The 16,387-nt window shown below is 34.9% G+C and overlaps 1 protein-coding gene across 2 annotated transcripts in view; it reads left to right on the forward strand.

Moving 5' to 3' along the window:
* NCKAP1 (NCK associated protein 1) overlaps nucleotides 1-16,387 on the forward strand; it is a 105,555-nt gene that overhangs the window by 75,995 nt on the left and 13,173 nt on the right. For both annotated transcript variants that reach the window (XM_035007588.1, XM_035007587.1), the window contains one exon: nucleotides 11,406-11,499. In XM_035007588.1, coding sequence (XP_034863479.1) covers nucleotides 11,406-11,499 — 94 coding nt within the window. The remainder of the gene's footprint in view (nucleotides 1-11,405; nucleotides 11,500-16,387) is intronic.

Below are 16,387 nucleotides of genomic sequence, written 5' to 3' on the forward strand. Positions count from 1 at the left end.
TTTTTGAAAGAATTTGAATTTGAGCCCCTAAAACTTTCCAACTTTAAGAACAGAATAGATGAGGCATATTTTAAAATGTGCCCTTTTAGGGACACCTAGCTAGCTCAGTTGGTGGAGTGTGAGGCTCTTGATCTCAGGGTTGTAAGCTTGAACCCCACGTTGGGTATAGAGATTATTTAAAAATAAAATCTTAAAAAAAGTTATTAAGAAATGTGAAATTTTTTTGGTGGTTACTTGTGCCTTGCATTTTTAATTTCTCAAGAATATGGTTATAGCACTGATAAGTAGCTTGCATTTTAAATGTAGCACTTAGAGATTTAAATGTGGTAATCTGATTTACTGAAAATTGAGCAAATATGTAGGATAAGTCGATTGCTGCAAGGTGAGAAATACTTTGTTGAATGAATAAAAGTTTAAGAACTCAAGCTTTTTTTAAAAAAACGTTGTTTATTTTATTTTAGAGAGCGAGTGCATGAGTGGGGAGGGGGGAGAGGGAGAGGGAGAGAATCTCAAGCTGATTCCACACTGTGCAGAGCCCTCTGCGGGGCTCAATCTCATGACCCTAAGATCAAGACAAGCCGAAACCAAGAGTTGGATTCTCAACTGACTGAGCCACCAAGGCACCCCAAGAACTCAAACAGTTAAAGACTGAAATTACCCTGAATTTCAGTCCTCTCATTTAAGAGCTTTGACTTTGGGCAAAGTTTAAACTCACTAAGCTTTTACTTTGAGATAATTATATGAGATAATACATGTCAAACAGTTAGGTACTGAGCGTAGTTCTTAACCCACAATAAGCATTGAGTAAAATGTTACTTGGTATTCATCATGTCCATTATCCTGTTACTGTTCTTTTTCAAAAGAGTGTTCTACAATTCTTGTATAAAAGTCAACTTTTAGATACTGTATAATGTGGGTTTTAAATAACAGACTGTATGCTTTATATAGTTTTAAATGCATAAACATTGCAATGACAGTTTTGGTTCTTTACAAGCAATCACTGCTGTTTATTAGACTCATTCACCTGTGTAAATACATGATGTCTTTTCTATCCTCTTGTTCTTAGGTGACCAATTTCTCATCTTCATTATACTTTCTTGTGTTCTTTTCAGTATGAAAGAAGAATTATGACAAGATATTCTTTTTCTTGCATTCTAGAAAAGAATTTTACTTTTACCAGCTATTTTTTTTTTTTTTTAAGATTTATTTATTCATTTGAGAGAGCGAGAATGAGAGAGAGTACATGAGAGGGGGGAGGGTCAGAGGGAGAAGCAGGCTCCTCGCTGAGCAGGGAGCCCGATGCGGGACTCGATCCCGGGACTCCAGGATCATGACCTGAGCCGAAGGCAGTCGCTCAACCAACTGAGCCACCCAGGCGCCCTACCAGCTATTTTTTATTCCAGACTGAATAATAGGTACTTCTAGAATTATTTTTAGTGCTGCTTTGCCATTTAATGTGGTAGATTGAATAGTCATGTAATAAAACAAATTAGCCTATTTAGATATCTGTATCCATATCTATTGAGAGTTTAAAGGCATTTAATGTCCTTAACAGTACTGGAAGGCAAGCCCCTATAAGATCTGGCCTTTCACTTTTCTCACCTCCTTAACTCCTCCAGCCTGGTTGGCCTACTTGTTATCTCAAAATACTCTTCACTGAGCTATTGTCTTAGCTAACCTTCTCATAATATTCATGTATTTTTCAAATGTGTTATCAGAATATCCTTTCTTCACCACACTTTCTAAAAGAGCAAGCATCACTTTTTATTCTTTTTATTCAGCTTTCTGTGTATCTTACTTGTGACCTTTCTTGTCATGTATTTGTTTATGTCACTGTCATTAGAATAAAAACTCAGTTATAAACTCTCTTAAAACTTTGGTACAAAATTAGTGTCCACACATAGAAGGTACTTGCTAAGTATTTGTTGGATGCAGAAGTAAAAATAGGTAGCTTTTTTGACTCTTTACTTTGTCCCAGGACTTTTCTAAGCTCTTCACATAAAACCAGTATTGTCCCTATTTTACAAATTAGGAAAGTAAAACCAAGAAATACTAAGTACTTGTCCAGTTTCACATGCTTAAAAGTGGTGAAACTAAAATTTGAGCCTGTGTAGTCAGTCTTGACCTAGAGCTTATACTAGTACTGTGCTATACTGTTTTTAGAAATGAAAGGGATCTAAGCAGTCATCTAACCCACACTTATCTAATGCAGGAAGATCAGATAGGTTTTCATTATAACATCGAGGTAGAGATTGCCTTTGGCAAGATTACCCTTCACATATTTAAAAACTTTTGTAGTGTATTGCCTTTGTCTTCCCCATGTGAAATATATTCATGTTAGTCTCTCTTTCTTCTCTACAAATTCTTTTGAAATTGTTTGTGTCATCCTTAGATAATAGTGCCTTGAACCGAGAATAAACTTCAGCTAGAGATCTGATTAGTGAAGGTGCACTTACCTATTCTGGATACTATGCTTGCTAGTACAGTTTAAGATTGTGTTAACACTTTTGGTAGCTATACTAATATTGTCATGTCAACTTGTAATCATAAATTTTCTTTCTTTTCACATACTGACGTTGAACCATTGTTCTCCACATCTTAGATGTTGTACATTTTTTTTTCTTTAGACCTAAGTGTTACATTGTTGTTCTTTTAAAAATTTATCTTGTTAGATACTGTCCATTATTTCCAGATCGCTTTTGAGTTCAGATTTTATCATAATCTTTTAGTAATACTTTTAGTAATACTTCATAAACTTAACTCTCTTAGCTCCGTCCTTAAGTATTGTTATCAAGACATTCTTATTCTTGAAAAGAAATGGGAGGAGCTTATGTCTTAACATTTCTGTCTATATTTTGGAGTGACTATTTTTGTTTCTTGAATGTTACTAAAATTTTAAAGTTTTGATGAGAGTATAAATAATATTGACTTCTTTTTTAATGCTAGTGAATTTTCTGACTCAAGAGTGTTGTTTCTTGGATGGATCCTCTTAAATATTTGATAATATTAAACTTGAGTGAAAAACCTAGACGAAAGAAACTTTTTGTGTTAGATTCATAATAATTGAGATGCATGGGTATGAATTAGCTTGGATTTCTCATTAAATATAATATACTCCAAAACCAAGATGGAGTAGGATACTAAACATTTTTTTCTAAAACTTTTGATTTTAGCATATTTTTTATTTTTTAAGTTTTTATTTAAATTCCATTAGTGAACATATAGTGTAATATTAATTTCAGGTGTACAATTTAATGATTCAACACTTACATACAATACCTGATGCTCATCACAACCAATACACACCTTAATCCCCACCCACCTCCCCTCTGGTCACCATCAGTTCTCTGTAGTTAAGAGTCTGTTCCTTGGTTTGCCTCTCTCTCTTTTTCCCCGTGCTCATTTGTTTTGTTCCTTAAATTCCACATATGAGTGAAATCATGTGGTATTTGTCTTTCTTTGACTTATTTTGCTTAGCCTGATACTCTCTAGCTCCATCCACATCATTGCAAATGTCAAGATTTCATTCTTTTTTGTGACTGAGTAATATTCCGTGTGTGTATGTGTGTGTGTGTGTGTGCACAGAACATAATTTCTTTATCCATTCATCAGTTGATGGATATTTGGGCTGTTTCCATAATTTGGCTATTGTAGAAAATGCTGCTATAAACATTGGGGTACATGTATCCCTTTGAATTAGTATTTTTTTATTTTTTGGGTAAATATCTAGTAGTGCAATTACTGTATCATGGAGTAGTTCTATTTTTAACTTTTTTAAGGAACTTCCATACTGATTTCCAGAGTGGCCACCTGCACCAGTTTACATTCCCACAAACAGTGCAAGAGGGTTCCCCTTTCTCCACATACTTGCCAATACCTGTTGTTTCTTGTGTTTTTGGTTTTAACCATTCTGACAGGTGTAAGGTGAGATCATTGTAGTGTTGGTTTGCATTTCCTTGATGATAAGTGATGATGAGCATCTTTTCATGTGTCCGTTGGTTGTCTGTATTTTTTGGAGAAATGTCTGCTCTTTTGCCCATTTTTAATTGTGTTATTTGTTTTTTGGGGTGTTGGTTTCTATAAGTTCTTTATATATTTTATTTTAATTTAATTTTATTTTTTTTAAAGATTTTTATTTATTTATTACACAGCGAGAGATGGAACACAAGCAGGGGGAGAGGGAGAGGGAGAAGCAGATTCCCTGCTGAGCGGGGAGCCCGATGCGGAGCTCGATCCCAGGACCCTGGGATCATGACCTGAGCTGAAGGCAGACGCTTAACAACTGAGCCACCCAGGCGCCCCTCTAAGTTCTTTATATATTTTAGATACCAACCCTTTATTAGATATGTCATTTGCAGATATCTTCTCCCATTCAGTAGGTTGCCTTTTGGTTTTGTTGATACAAACTATTGATGTAGTCCCAATAGTTTATATTTGCTTTTGTTTCCCTTGCCTCAGGAGACATAACTAGAAAGAAGCTGCTATATCCTATGTCAAAGAGGTGACTGCCTGTGGTCTCCTTTAGGATTTTAATTGTTTCATGTCTCATGTTGAGGTCTTTAATCTATTTTGGATTTATTTTTGTGTATGGTGTAAGAAAGTGGTTCAGTTTCATTCTTTCACATGTTGCTCTCCAGTTTCCCCAACACCATTTGTTGAAGAGATTGTCTTTTTCCCACTGGATATTCTTTCCTGCTTTGTTAAATTAATTGACCATATAGTTGTGGGTTTGTTTTCTGTTCTGTTTTAAGGATTTTTCCATTCTTTTCCATTGATCTGTGTGTCCGTTTCTTTGCCATACCATACTGTTTCGATCACTACAGCTTTGTAATATAACTTGAAGTCTAGAATTGTGATGCCTCCAGCTTTGCTTTTCTTTTTCCAAAATTGCTTTGGCAATTTGGGGTCTTTTGTAGTTCCATATAAATTCTAGGATTGTTTATTCTAGTTCTGTGAAAAATGCTGTTGGTATTTTGACAGGGATTGCATTAAATATGTGGATTGCTTTGGGTAGTATAGACATTTTAACAATATTTGTTCTTCTAATCCATAAACATGGCATGTCTTTCCATTTTTGTGTTGTCTTCAATTTCTTTTTTTTTTTTAAGAATTTTATTTATTTGAGAGAGAGAGAGAGCATGAACTGGTGGAGGGAGAGGAACAAGCAGACTCCCTGCTCAGCATGGAGCCCGATGTGGGGCTTGATCCCAGACCCTGAGATCATGACCTAAGCAGAAACCAAGAGTTGGATGCTTGACTGACTGAGCCACTCAGGCGCCCCATCTTCAATTTTTTACCGGTGTTTTATAATTTTCCGAGTATAGATCTTTCACCTCTTTGGTTAGGCTTAGTCCTAGGTATCTTATTATTTTTGGTGCAATTGTAAATGGGATTGTTTTCTTAATTTGTCTTACTGCTGCTTCATAATTCATGTATAGAAATGCAGTGGATTTCTCTACATTGATTTTGTATCCTGTGACCTTACTGAACTCTTTTATCAGTTCTTGTAGTGTTTTAGTGGAGTCTTTAGGGTTTTCTATATATAGTGTCATGCTGTCTGCAAATAGTGAGTTTTATTCTTTCTTACCAGTTTGGATGCCTTTTATTTCTTTTTGTTGTCTGATTGCTGTGGCTAAGACTTCCAGTAGTATGTTGAAAAAAAAGTGGTGAGTGGACTTCCTTGACCGTGACTTTAGCGGGAAAGCTCTCAGTTTTTCCTCATTGAGTATGATGTTCACCTTGGGCTTTTCATATATGGCCTTTATTATGTTGAGGTGTGTTCCCTCTAAACCTACTTTGTTGAGGGTTTTTATCATCAGGAATGGATGTTGTACTTTGTCAAATGCTTTTCCTGCATCTATTGAAATGATCGTATGGTTTTTATCCTTTCTCTTATTGATATGATGTACCACATAGATTGAGTTGCAAATATTGAACCACCTTTGCATACTGGACATAAATCTCACTTGATCGTGGTGAATGATTTTTTGTAATGTGTTGTTGGATTCTCTTGGCTAGTGTTTTATTGAGGATTTTTGCATCTGTGTTCATCAAAAATATGGGCCTATAGTTCTCTTTTTTTTTTATGGAGTCTTTATCTGGTTTTGGTATCAAGGTAATATTGATAGTTTACGACCATTTTCTTAGAGATCCTTTTTAACAACCCCAAGATGTAATCCACATTTATCTGGATTCAGCTACTTGTGTATTATTAAAAACTGGAGAAGGTGTTATTTATGACTTTGTATTCTTAGCCTCTATGTACAGAGGCATACTTCCATGTGTATTCTTGTATTTTATTACATAAGCAATCTTATCATAATATAATGGTGTTTCATATAGACAAGTTTAATGTATAGTATTCTGTCTCACTGAGATAAATGTCCTAAAGTACTCAGTCTGTCAGTGATGATTCTGATTGTTTTGCATTTTTTAATGTCCTGTAAAGTTTCTTTAGAATGACCTAATTTATGAAATTATAGAAACAAAATAACATATAGGTTTTTGCTTCAAGTATTGGTAGGGTAGGTTTAGACCATCTTTTCTCCTAAGGACAGCTTATAAAGGTGGCAAGATATATAAAGAAAGATTCTTCTTTTAAAGAAGCTAAAAAGGTAGGCCAAAATCAAGAAGAATGTGAGAACTCAGAGACATAAGCCTAGTACTGGAAGCCACTTTTGACCTGAGGATATTTGCTGATCCAGAAGCAACATTTGTAAGAGTAAAGTAGGTTTTATGACCTAGTTGGGTCTGTAGTAAAATCCAAAGCCTGCCTAAAGTGGAGAGTGGGAAATCTGCTTAAATTCCTCTCCACCCTCTTTATACAGATACCCCAAAGGGTTATATCTTCAGGGTAATCGTGAACTGGAAATGATTTGCCCCTCCCCAGGATCTCCAGCTCTTTTGGTGTTGCTCTTTTTGTCCAAAGAACCTATAGTCTTAAACCTGGATTAAGATGGTCCTAGATTAGTACTGCCCCAAAGTGCTTGGCAGAAGCTAACAAATACTCTTTGGAGAAAGGTATCTTCATCATAGGTTTCAAATGATTCCTACAGTCATTTTTCAAAAACAGTAACCTCCACTAGAGAGTGGAAGTCTCTTGGAGATCATTGGAGTGTTGGAGGTAGGAGGTTTAATACATCTGGCTGGCTGCCTTGGGTCATTTTCTGCCCCCTGCCTCCATCCTGCCAACTTTTGCTCCTGATTTTAGAGTTGTCCTTGTTGGCATTACTTCTTAAGATTGCAAGAGGTGTATAACAACCCCCCATACAGACATGTAATAACCTTCTTGTTTTCATCTTCAAGTGTTTCTTTCTTTCTATGCTACTGCCTACAACTTCTGTGCTCTGCCTGGGTCCTAACGCATGCATCAGCTTGCTTTCAATACTGTATCTCCCTTGCTGGAATTTGCTGGTCACACTTCTCACCTCTACTTACTCTTTGCTCCAGTTTCCATCTTCTAGAAGTTTGTTGACATCTCTCATTTGGTCTTGCTTGTTTCCTATATTTTCTTTTCTTTTTTTTTTTTTTTTGGTAGATTTAGTCTTTTTTATTCTTTTCCTTTCACTTTAGTGAATTTCTGGAAGAAGAGGTTTAGACATATGTGTAAAATACTCGACATTTAACCAGCACTTCCATATAGTTTACAAACTTATTTGAGCATAGGAAAAATTTCTGAAGTGGATCAAAAGGTATGGATACCTAATTATTTTCTAATATTGCCAGATATCCCTCTGAAGAGATTGTAACTCACACTCTTCACATTAGAATATGCTGATGCCTCTAATAGCATTTTAGTCTTTTTTTTTTTTTTTTCCCAAGTAGGCTCCACACCCAGCGTAGGGCTTGAACTCAAGACGCTGAGATTAAGAGTCGCATGCTCTACTAACTGAGCTAGCCAGATGCCCCACATTTTAGTCTTTTTTTAAATTAGTGAATAAAGGGGCACCTGGTTGGTTCATTTGGAAGAGTGTGCGGCTCTTGATCTCGTGTTGTGAGTTTGAGCCCCACATTGGGTGTAGAAATTACTAAAAATAAACTTTATGAAACTAGTACATAAAATGTTTGGGGGTATTATAATACTTTTAAGATCATTTCTGTAACTTCTTAGCTTTTATTTTTCTGGGTTTTTTTTATATTTAATCTAAATTGACATAAACTAAATATGTGGGTGCATATTTTCTTTGTATCTTAAAAATGATATTCATTGTTTCAGTTCCTGTTTTAGCTTGGGACCTTTTTGTTTCAAAGAGTAAGTTTCTTTGTCAGAAAAAAGGGAGCATTTCTTTATATTTAATTATTGTGAATAAATCATGTGTCAGACATAGTCAACACTGTGCATGCATACTCATGGTAAAACGTGTTCATTGCTCTCTGGAGAAGAAAACAGCCAGTCTTCTTTCCTACTAAAAGTCTTGAGGTGTTTCATTTGGTGGTGTGCCCATTGAGTCAATGTCTCCTTCTAATCCTGCCAAAAGAATCGTTTTTAGCATTTTACAGATCAGTTCTTCTAGTTCTTCATAGAAGACTTTTTTTTTTTTCTAATGAAGTAGGAAATTTAAATATGAATTGTGCCAAGAATTTAACACTTCCTTATTAACTGCAAACAAGTTTATTTGTAGTACTCTTCATATATGTTTTACCTGATATGTATTCACTAGTATTACTTCCAGCTTATAGTCCATTTGCCAATGATATTAGTCAATGGCCTTAAATGTTTAGAGAGCTCTGTTTTAGGATGCAATTGAGGGAGAAAAGAAAAAAAATTTAAATATATAAACTATTTTTAAGTAGAGACATTATTAACATTCTTTTTGGTAAGGAATAATGTGCAAACAAATATTTTAGGGTAATGGTTCTTAAAGTATGGTCCTCAGATCAGCAGCAGGAGCATTACCTCAGAACTTGTTAACAATGCACAGTTTTTGGTTCTGCCTCAAACTTGCTAAATCAAAGCCTGTGGGACTGGGACCCAGCAATGTGTGTTTTAATTAATAAGCCCTCTAGATTGTTCCAATACACTAAAAATCGGGAACCATTTCTTTAGGGATTAAGAGCATGGATTTTTAAATCAGACCTATCTGAATTCAAATTCCAAAATCCACTATTTAATATCTTTATAACTTTGGGCTAGTTATCTAATTTCTCCAAGCCTTAGTTTAGTTTCTTCAGTTGTAAAATTGGAATATCACCTCTCTCGTGTAGATCAAGTAAATGGTATTGTTTGTAAATTGCCTGGTATGGGAGCTAAAAAGTGATTATAGTATCCTTACCATTGAACATATACTATAATTTATTGATTCTAAAACACAGTTATTCTGTATTAATGTTTCTGAAATTGTAGGTGTCTTAAAGTCATATGATTGGAAACATTGTGTCAGCTTACTTGGTAAAGTTTTCTTTTTATCTTAATGGCACATAAGGTAATGGTGCATTTAAAACTCAGTGGTGTCTGATTCAGTGATATATGTGGTATTATGTTCAAGGTGCAGGAGCACTGTCAGGGTTGAGCATATATTTGAGTGTGTATTGATTGAATCAAGTTTTAGCGTGGGACAGGTATTGAATTGGCCCCAGGAAAAGCAGGCATTTTAATCAGAGATTGTAGAAGTTGAGTTTAGCAAACACATATGACTGGAAATGTATTTCTGATTGGGAGCATAAGGAGAAATAATCCGAAGTACAGGAATACCTCATTTTATTGCACTTTGCATATACTGCAGTTTTACAAGTTGTAGGTTTGTGGCCATCCCTGTGTCAGACAGCAAGTATATTGGTGCCATTTCTCCAGTAGTATTTGCTCATGTCAGTGGCACATTTTGGTAATTCTCCCAATATTTCATGCTTTTTCATTATGATTACATTTGTTACAGTGATTTGTGATCAGTGATTATGACTCACTAAAAGCTTAGATGATGGTTAGCGTTTTTAGCAATTAAGTATTTTTTAATTAAGGTACATACATTGGTTTTTAGACAATGCTGTTGCATATTTATAGACTATAGTGTAGTGTCAACATAACTTTTTATATGCACTGGGAAACCAAAAAATTCATGTGACTCACTTTATTGCGGTATTTGCTTCAATACAGTGGTCTGGAACTGAATCTGCAATACCTCTGAGGTATGCCTGTAATATCAAGTAACCTAAACAAAATTCATACTAGTATAGGAAAACTGATTTTTATAAATTTTCTGTATAGGGTTTTCATCCTCCCTTAAATCAGTTATCATCAGTGTTTGGCTTGTAACAAAACCCTCATGGCACTTTAACAATATGCTTGTTGTTAAATCTTTGCAACCAGGCCTGCTAAATTGACATATCCAAGGATGAAGCTTGGATTTGTATGTATTTTGAAATATACCCAGGCTTTATCCTTGGATATTTAAATATTATATCCAGGCTCTCCACATACGTATAGACATTATCTCTGCCAGAATCAATTTAATTATATTTGTTTTCATTTTAATTTCAAACTAAATTACTTTTCCAAAGCGCCTTTTAAGAAAAACATTCTTTAGTGAGTTATACTTTCCTTGAATAGCTATTCTTTACTCCCTTCCCTTATTTGTATCTCTTCCTTCTCTTCCTTTTTCGCAGTGGTCTCTGAAAGAGAAGGTAGATAGTTAACACTTCATTTTATAATTTGTATGGGAAACCTTGCTCTTTTTTTTTTTTTTTTTTTTTTTTTTTAGATTTTATTTGTTTATTTGAGAGAGAGACTGAGAGAGAGAGAGCATGAGAGGGGGGAGGGTCGGGAGGGTCAGAGGGAGAAGCAGACTCCCTGCCGAGCAGGGAGCCTGATGCGGGACTCGATCCAGGGACTCCAGGATCATGACCTGAGCCGAAGGCAGTCGCTTAACCAACTGAGCCACCCAGGCGCCCCTGAACCTTGCTCTCTTATAATCCCCATGAAGTAGTACAAACATATGAAGTAGTACAAAAGTTATTCTCCCTCTGATTGTATACATCCAGTGATGAACTGTAGGCTGTCTTTGGCTAGCTTTAACTTTAGCAAGTTCTTTTTATTTTGGTTGGAATTTATTGCTCTCTGTATCCCCTTCAGTGTCTGTTTTTTATTATTGATGCTGTTCTGTGTCTAAGCATTAGATAATCCTTTATCCTACTGCTTATCTTTATTGCTTTTTCCTGAACATCCTCCCTTCTTGAATTTGCAAATTGAAGAAAAACATTAATCCTATGTAAATAATTTTAAGATTCTTTTGTTAAACCACAACAAAAGTATATAAGCATAGAACATCTGGATTTCATGAATTGTATTTCCTACTTGCTGGATTATGATTTCCAAGCATGCTCTTATCTCATTAACACAAGGTGGTCCATGCCTAACCTAGGATCTTTTTTTTTTCTTTCTTTCTTTCTTTCTTTCTTTTTTTTTTTTTTAGAAACTTGTGGTGGAGAATGTTGATGTGCTAACACAAATGAGGACCAGCTTTGACAAACCAGACCAGATGGCCGCACTCTTTAAAAGATTATCATGTGGGTAACTCATGAAACTTTCTATAAGCATTAAGAAGACTTTGACACTCAGTATTTAGCTTTTGCTTAAATATAAGTATTCTTTAGCTTATGAAGAGAGCAGAAAATAGTTGCAGTCAAAGGATATTTTAAATATATGGCTTACCTATTTCACATTTTTTTTTAACCATAGTCTTAGTACCATGTATCAAATATTTAATGAGTATTATCAGTTAGTTCATAAACTCACTTTTAATACAAGTAAGTCTATATTAATTTAGACTAAAGGAGAATTAACTTTTGAGTCTATAACTTTCTAAATATCAACTTTATTGTGGTATAGTTTGTATACAATGAAATCTACGCATGTAAGTGAACAGTTTGATGGATTTTGGCAAATGTGTATATCCGTGTAACCTTACCACAGTCAAGACGTAGAGCACTTCCATCACCTCAGGAAGTTCCCTCACATCCCTTTGTAGTCAGTTTCTCAACATCCCACAAACCCAGACAAAAACTGATCTGATTTCTGTCACTATAGATTAAATTTGCCTGTTCTAGAACTCCACATAAATGGAATCACACAGTATATACTCTTGTCTCTGCCTTTTTTCACTTAGTATGTTTTTGAGATTCACCCAGCTATGTTACGTGAATCAGTAATCTGTTCCTTTTTATTGCTATCTAGTAGTCATTGCATGAAAACTTTAGCCCTACAACTAAAAAAAAATGTTTCTAATGTCTTCTTGACACTGATTCTTTGTGGGAGGTATATTGTGAAATAACAGTGAATCTTAAAAATTTATGAAAGCATATTTAGCCAGGTAACTATTTTAGGTGCACTTGAATTAATTTTATTTTCATTTGCTTTTGTAATTGAAGTATAATTAAAAATTATTCTGAAGTCATACTTGATTCATTTAAAAGCCTTTCCAAAATTAAAAAATTAATGAAATACCAAATAAAATATTCTTTGTATTTGAGAAAACCAAAGAAAGAGTTTATTCTCCCAAATAAAAAATAATCCTGAAAAAAATTAAAGCCATATGTATTTTACATAATACTTCCCCTTTGATAGTTTTCTTTTAAATGTTATGCACCTATATCAAATTTTTAAAAGTGTAAAATGATTTAGAGAATCACTTTATTAGGCTGTCTTATCCAGCTTCAAAAATATAAACTTATTTAATAAAAATTAGTATAAAATTGAACTACACAATAGGTTGCCTTATAGAACAGATCAGTTGTTGCCAGAATTGGGAAAGCAACAAGGGAGTTTTTTGGAGTGGTGATGGTGGTAACACAAATCTACACATGTTAAAATTTTTTCCTAGAGCTATATACCAAAAGGCGGGGAAAAGGTTAGGTTTAATGTACAGTACTTTAAAAAATGAAATTAAAATGATAAAAATGAAAATACTGATTTGGTAGTATTTTAGGGAGGTAGAGTCTTACTAGTACTAATACTTAGTAGGAAATTACTTTTTAAATTTCTACCTGATCTCTTTTGTTCATTGTTTTACTATATACTTATATTTACCAGTCTTGTTTTCCTTATTCTTAATTATTTTTTCATGTTTCTCCTGTTTTTAAATGCTCAGTTGACCACCCAACCAGCCTAACTACTTAACTTCTTACTAGTAAATAATATTTTGACTGTATCATTTGGTTAAAGGCCTTTAATCCACTGCGTTGTTCAATGCCTGTTTACTGTTACTTTAACTCTCCTATTTGTGGAATTGAAACAAAATGGAATTTGTTAAAATTCCAAACAATTTGTAAATTTTCAAAATAAAATCCATAATCCTTAATGGCCCATCTATATCAAATTTGCCTTTAAATAGAATTTATTAATTCTTTTTTGTGATTTGGAAAAAGAAAAGATCTGCTTGAGAATGGCTTACTTAGGAGACCAGAGAAAGCTATTCTTCCAGTTGAAATATTTTTCAAAATACTCTCTTTTGTCTCAGTTCCCATCTTTGTGCCTCCTTCATGCTATATCCAGAGGTTGATATACTTTTGTAGCAGTTTGATTTTCATAGTCAACAACCATATTCTTTTTAATACCCTTAAAAAGCCTTGTAATTTGTTAAAAGTAGCCCTAACTGGGGCACCTAGATGGTGCAGTCGGTTAAGCGTCTGACTCTTGATTTCGGCTCAGGTTATGATCTCAGAGTCCTGGGATCAAGCCCTGCATCGGGCTCCGTTCTCAGCACGGAGTCTGCTTGAGATTCTATCCCACTGTCCCTACCACTCATGCTCGCTCTCTCTCAAATAAATAAATCTTATTAAAACAAAAAAAAGTAGCTCTGAATTGGGAGGTAATCTGGAATTAATTTTCAGTTTTAGGACTTTTTAGCTATGTGACTTGAGCAAATTTAATACTGTATCTGTTTCTTCATGTTTTCTGACAGTGTGTCTCTTGGGACTAGGTTCATTGCTTTATTGACTCCCTTATTATAGACCTTAATTTTCTAGTTTTCCTGTAGTAATTCTTCCTTTTTAAAAATTCATTCCATTCACTTTTGCCCTGACCTTGCCACCATCTACAAATCTACAAGTTGCCTCCAAAGACCTTTACTTTAACAATACTTTGAATGTTTTTATCACCTAAAATTGTTGCACTGGTAAGATCTTGAATTTGAAGCTCTACTCTCAGATCAGTTATGTCTTCCAGCTTTTCCACTCCTTCACTCCTATTAAATTCTTTGTTCTAGCTCATTGAAACATTGATGTCTCTCTAGTTTTCTAATCAGTCTCTTCCTGGCTTTACTTCCTTATCCATTCAGGACTTTAAAATTTAGTGATTTTAATTATATTGTCTTCTGTGCTATCATACCTTTGACTTTTTGCTACATTCATCATTCCAAGCAATTTCCCTGATCCCAGAAAAATCTCCTGCTCCCTGGAAGCCAGATACTGCTTGTAAAATAACACTTGTTAAAGTCTGTTGTTACACCTCCCTCTTATTCATCTGGCTACTTGCCTGAAACCTTTCTGGAAGAGATCATTAGTGACTACCCATTTTCAAAATCTGGTCCTCTTTCCTCTTCTTCTACTTGATTTCTCTGTAGTGTTTATCTCTTTTATTTTCCTTTTTATTGAAATTTTATTCTCTTCATTTGCCAATGCTTTTACCATTTTTAAGCCATTGTTTTTATAATTCTTTTGAGGAAATGTATCCAGTCTTATTTATCAGTGTATCTTTAAAATATTCATCCCCAGCCTTGACTCTGTATGGAGCTCCAGGTACTTAATACCAAGTGCTAATTTGATCAGGGTGTGGTCTATGGACCAGAAGCAACAAGCAAAAGCACCACATAGGAGTTTGTTAATGTAAATTATTAGGGTTCCACTCCAGACTTACTAAATCAGTTTGCTGGGGCCCAGCAGGTGATTCTGATTTCCATTGAAGTTGGAGAAACATTTTTTAGATATCTACAGCTGTATGACCCACAGATACTTTACAGCATCTCTGGAATAGGAAGGATATTCCCCTGATGGGAGGTATAAATGGGTGGGGAAAAAAAGCCTGATATTCTTCTGTTACTGACCATTATATTACCTCCCATGCCATTCACCCAGTGATTCTCAAAGAGAAACTTGGGTATGTTATCTGACTTTTCCTGTAATCACATTCCATTCCATATCTAGCAGCTGTGTCTTCTAGATCAGAGTTTGCAAATTGGTGGGTCATGTTTGGCCCAAAGACATGATTTTTTTGCTCTATGCTACATTAAATTAAAAAACATTTTTTGATCATTATTTTAAAAATGCAAGATTTTGCATAAATATCCAAACTTTTGGCTGTCTTTCCCCCCAAATCCTGGGCAGTATTTTGCCACATGGCAGTGATTGGCTGGAGCTTAGTAGCAGTTGCCTCTTTTAGAAATGTTTTTCTCCGGTTTTTCCCCTCACTATTCTGTCTTTCACTTAGTCTACTTCACTACTTTATGTTACCTGCTATAGATATTGAGCTTGTAACCCCTCCTGCAAATCCCACCTCTTAAATGTGATGCCTAAATCTATTCCTTTTATTCCCATGGTTCACATTTAAGGCTTTGTCATTATTTTGTGAACTACAATCTTGGCTTCCTAATGTGTTCAGTCTTCACTTTCTAACCTATCTCCCACATTCAGAGTTATATTTCTAAAGATTTCTTTTCATATCACTCTTTATATTTAAAAAACCCTGAACTACCTCCTCCTTGCTTATAGGATAGTCTAAAAACTCCTTAGCATGCATTCAAAAGCCATTATTTGGATAACCTCATATCCAGCCATTGTTTCCCTTCTTTTCCTTCACAACTTTTTGCTTGCCTGGCCTGAGATCCACATAGCTCTGCTCTAGTGTTAGTTCCTTGGGATGTGCCTTCGTCTGTTTGGGCTGCTACAACAAAATATCACAGATTGGGTAGTATATAAACAACAGAAATTTATTTCTCATCGGTCTAGAGGCTAGAAGTTCAAGATCATGGTGCTGGCATGGTTGGGTGAGGGCCCTCTTCAGGGTCACAGACTTGTCATTGTACTTTTACATGACTGAAAGGGATCGGGTTCTCTCTGAAGCCTCTATAAGGCAGTAATCAAATTCATGAGACTTCACCCTCATGGCTTGAACACCTTTCAAAGGCCCCACCTCCTAATACCATCAGCTTTTGGGGCTTAAGTTTTTAATACATGAATTTTATAAGGACATAAACATTCAGCCCATAGCAGGATGTTAATGGAAATTATGGGGAATTAGAGGAGGTGCCAGTACTTAAAATGGTATGGCAAATAATCCATTAATGATAAGTTAAACAATATTTCTTACCATGAAGTTCCTCAGAACTTTTAATGTGTTGTTACTGTTATATATATTCAAGAGAAGGTTATAGGATATACTTTTGGCAGAATTATTTGATTA

The sequence above is a fragment of the Mirounga leonina genome, unplaced genomic scaffold (genome assembly GCF_011800145.1).
Source record: "Mirounga leonina isolate KUSES-001 unplaced genomic scaffold, KU_Mleo_1.0 Mir_151, whole genome shotgun sequence".
In the NCBI taxonomy this organism is placed as follows: Eukaryota; Metazoa; Chordata; class Mammalia; order Carnivora; family Phocidae; genus Mirounga; species Mirounga leonina.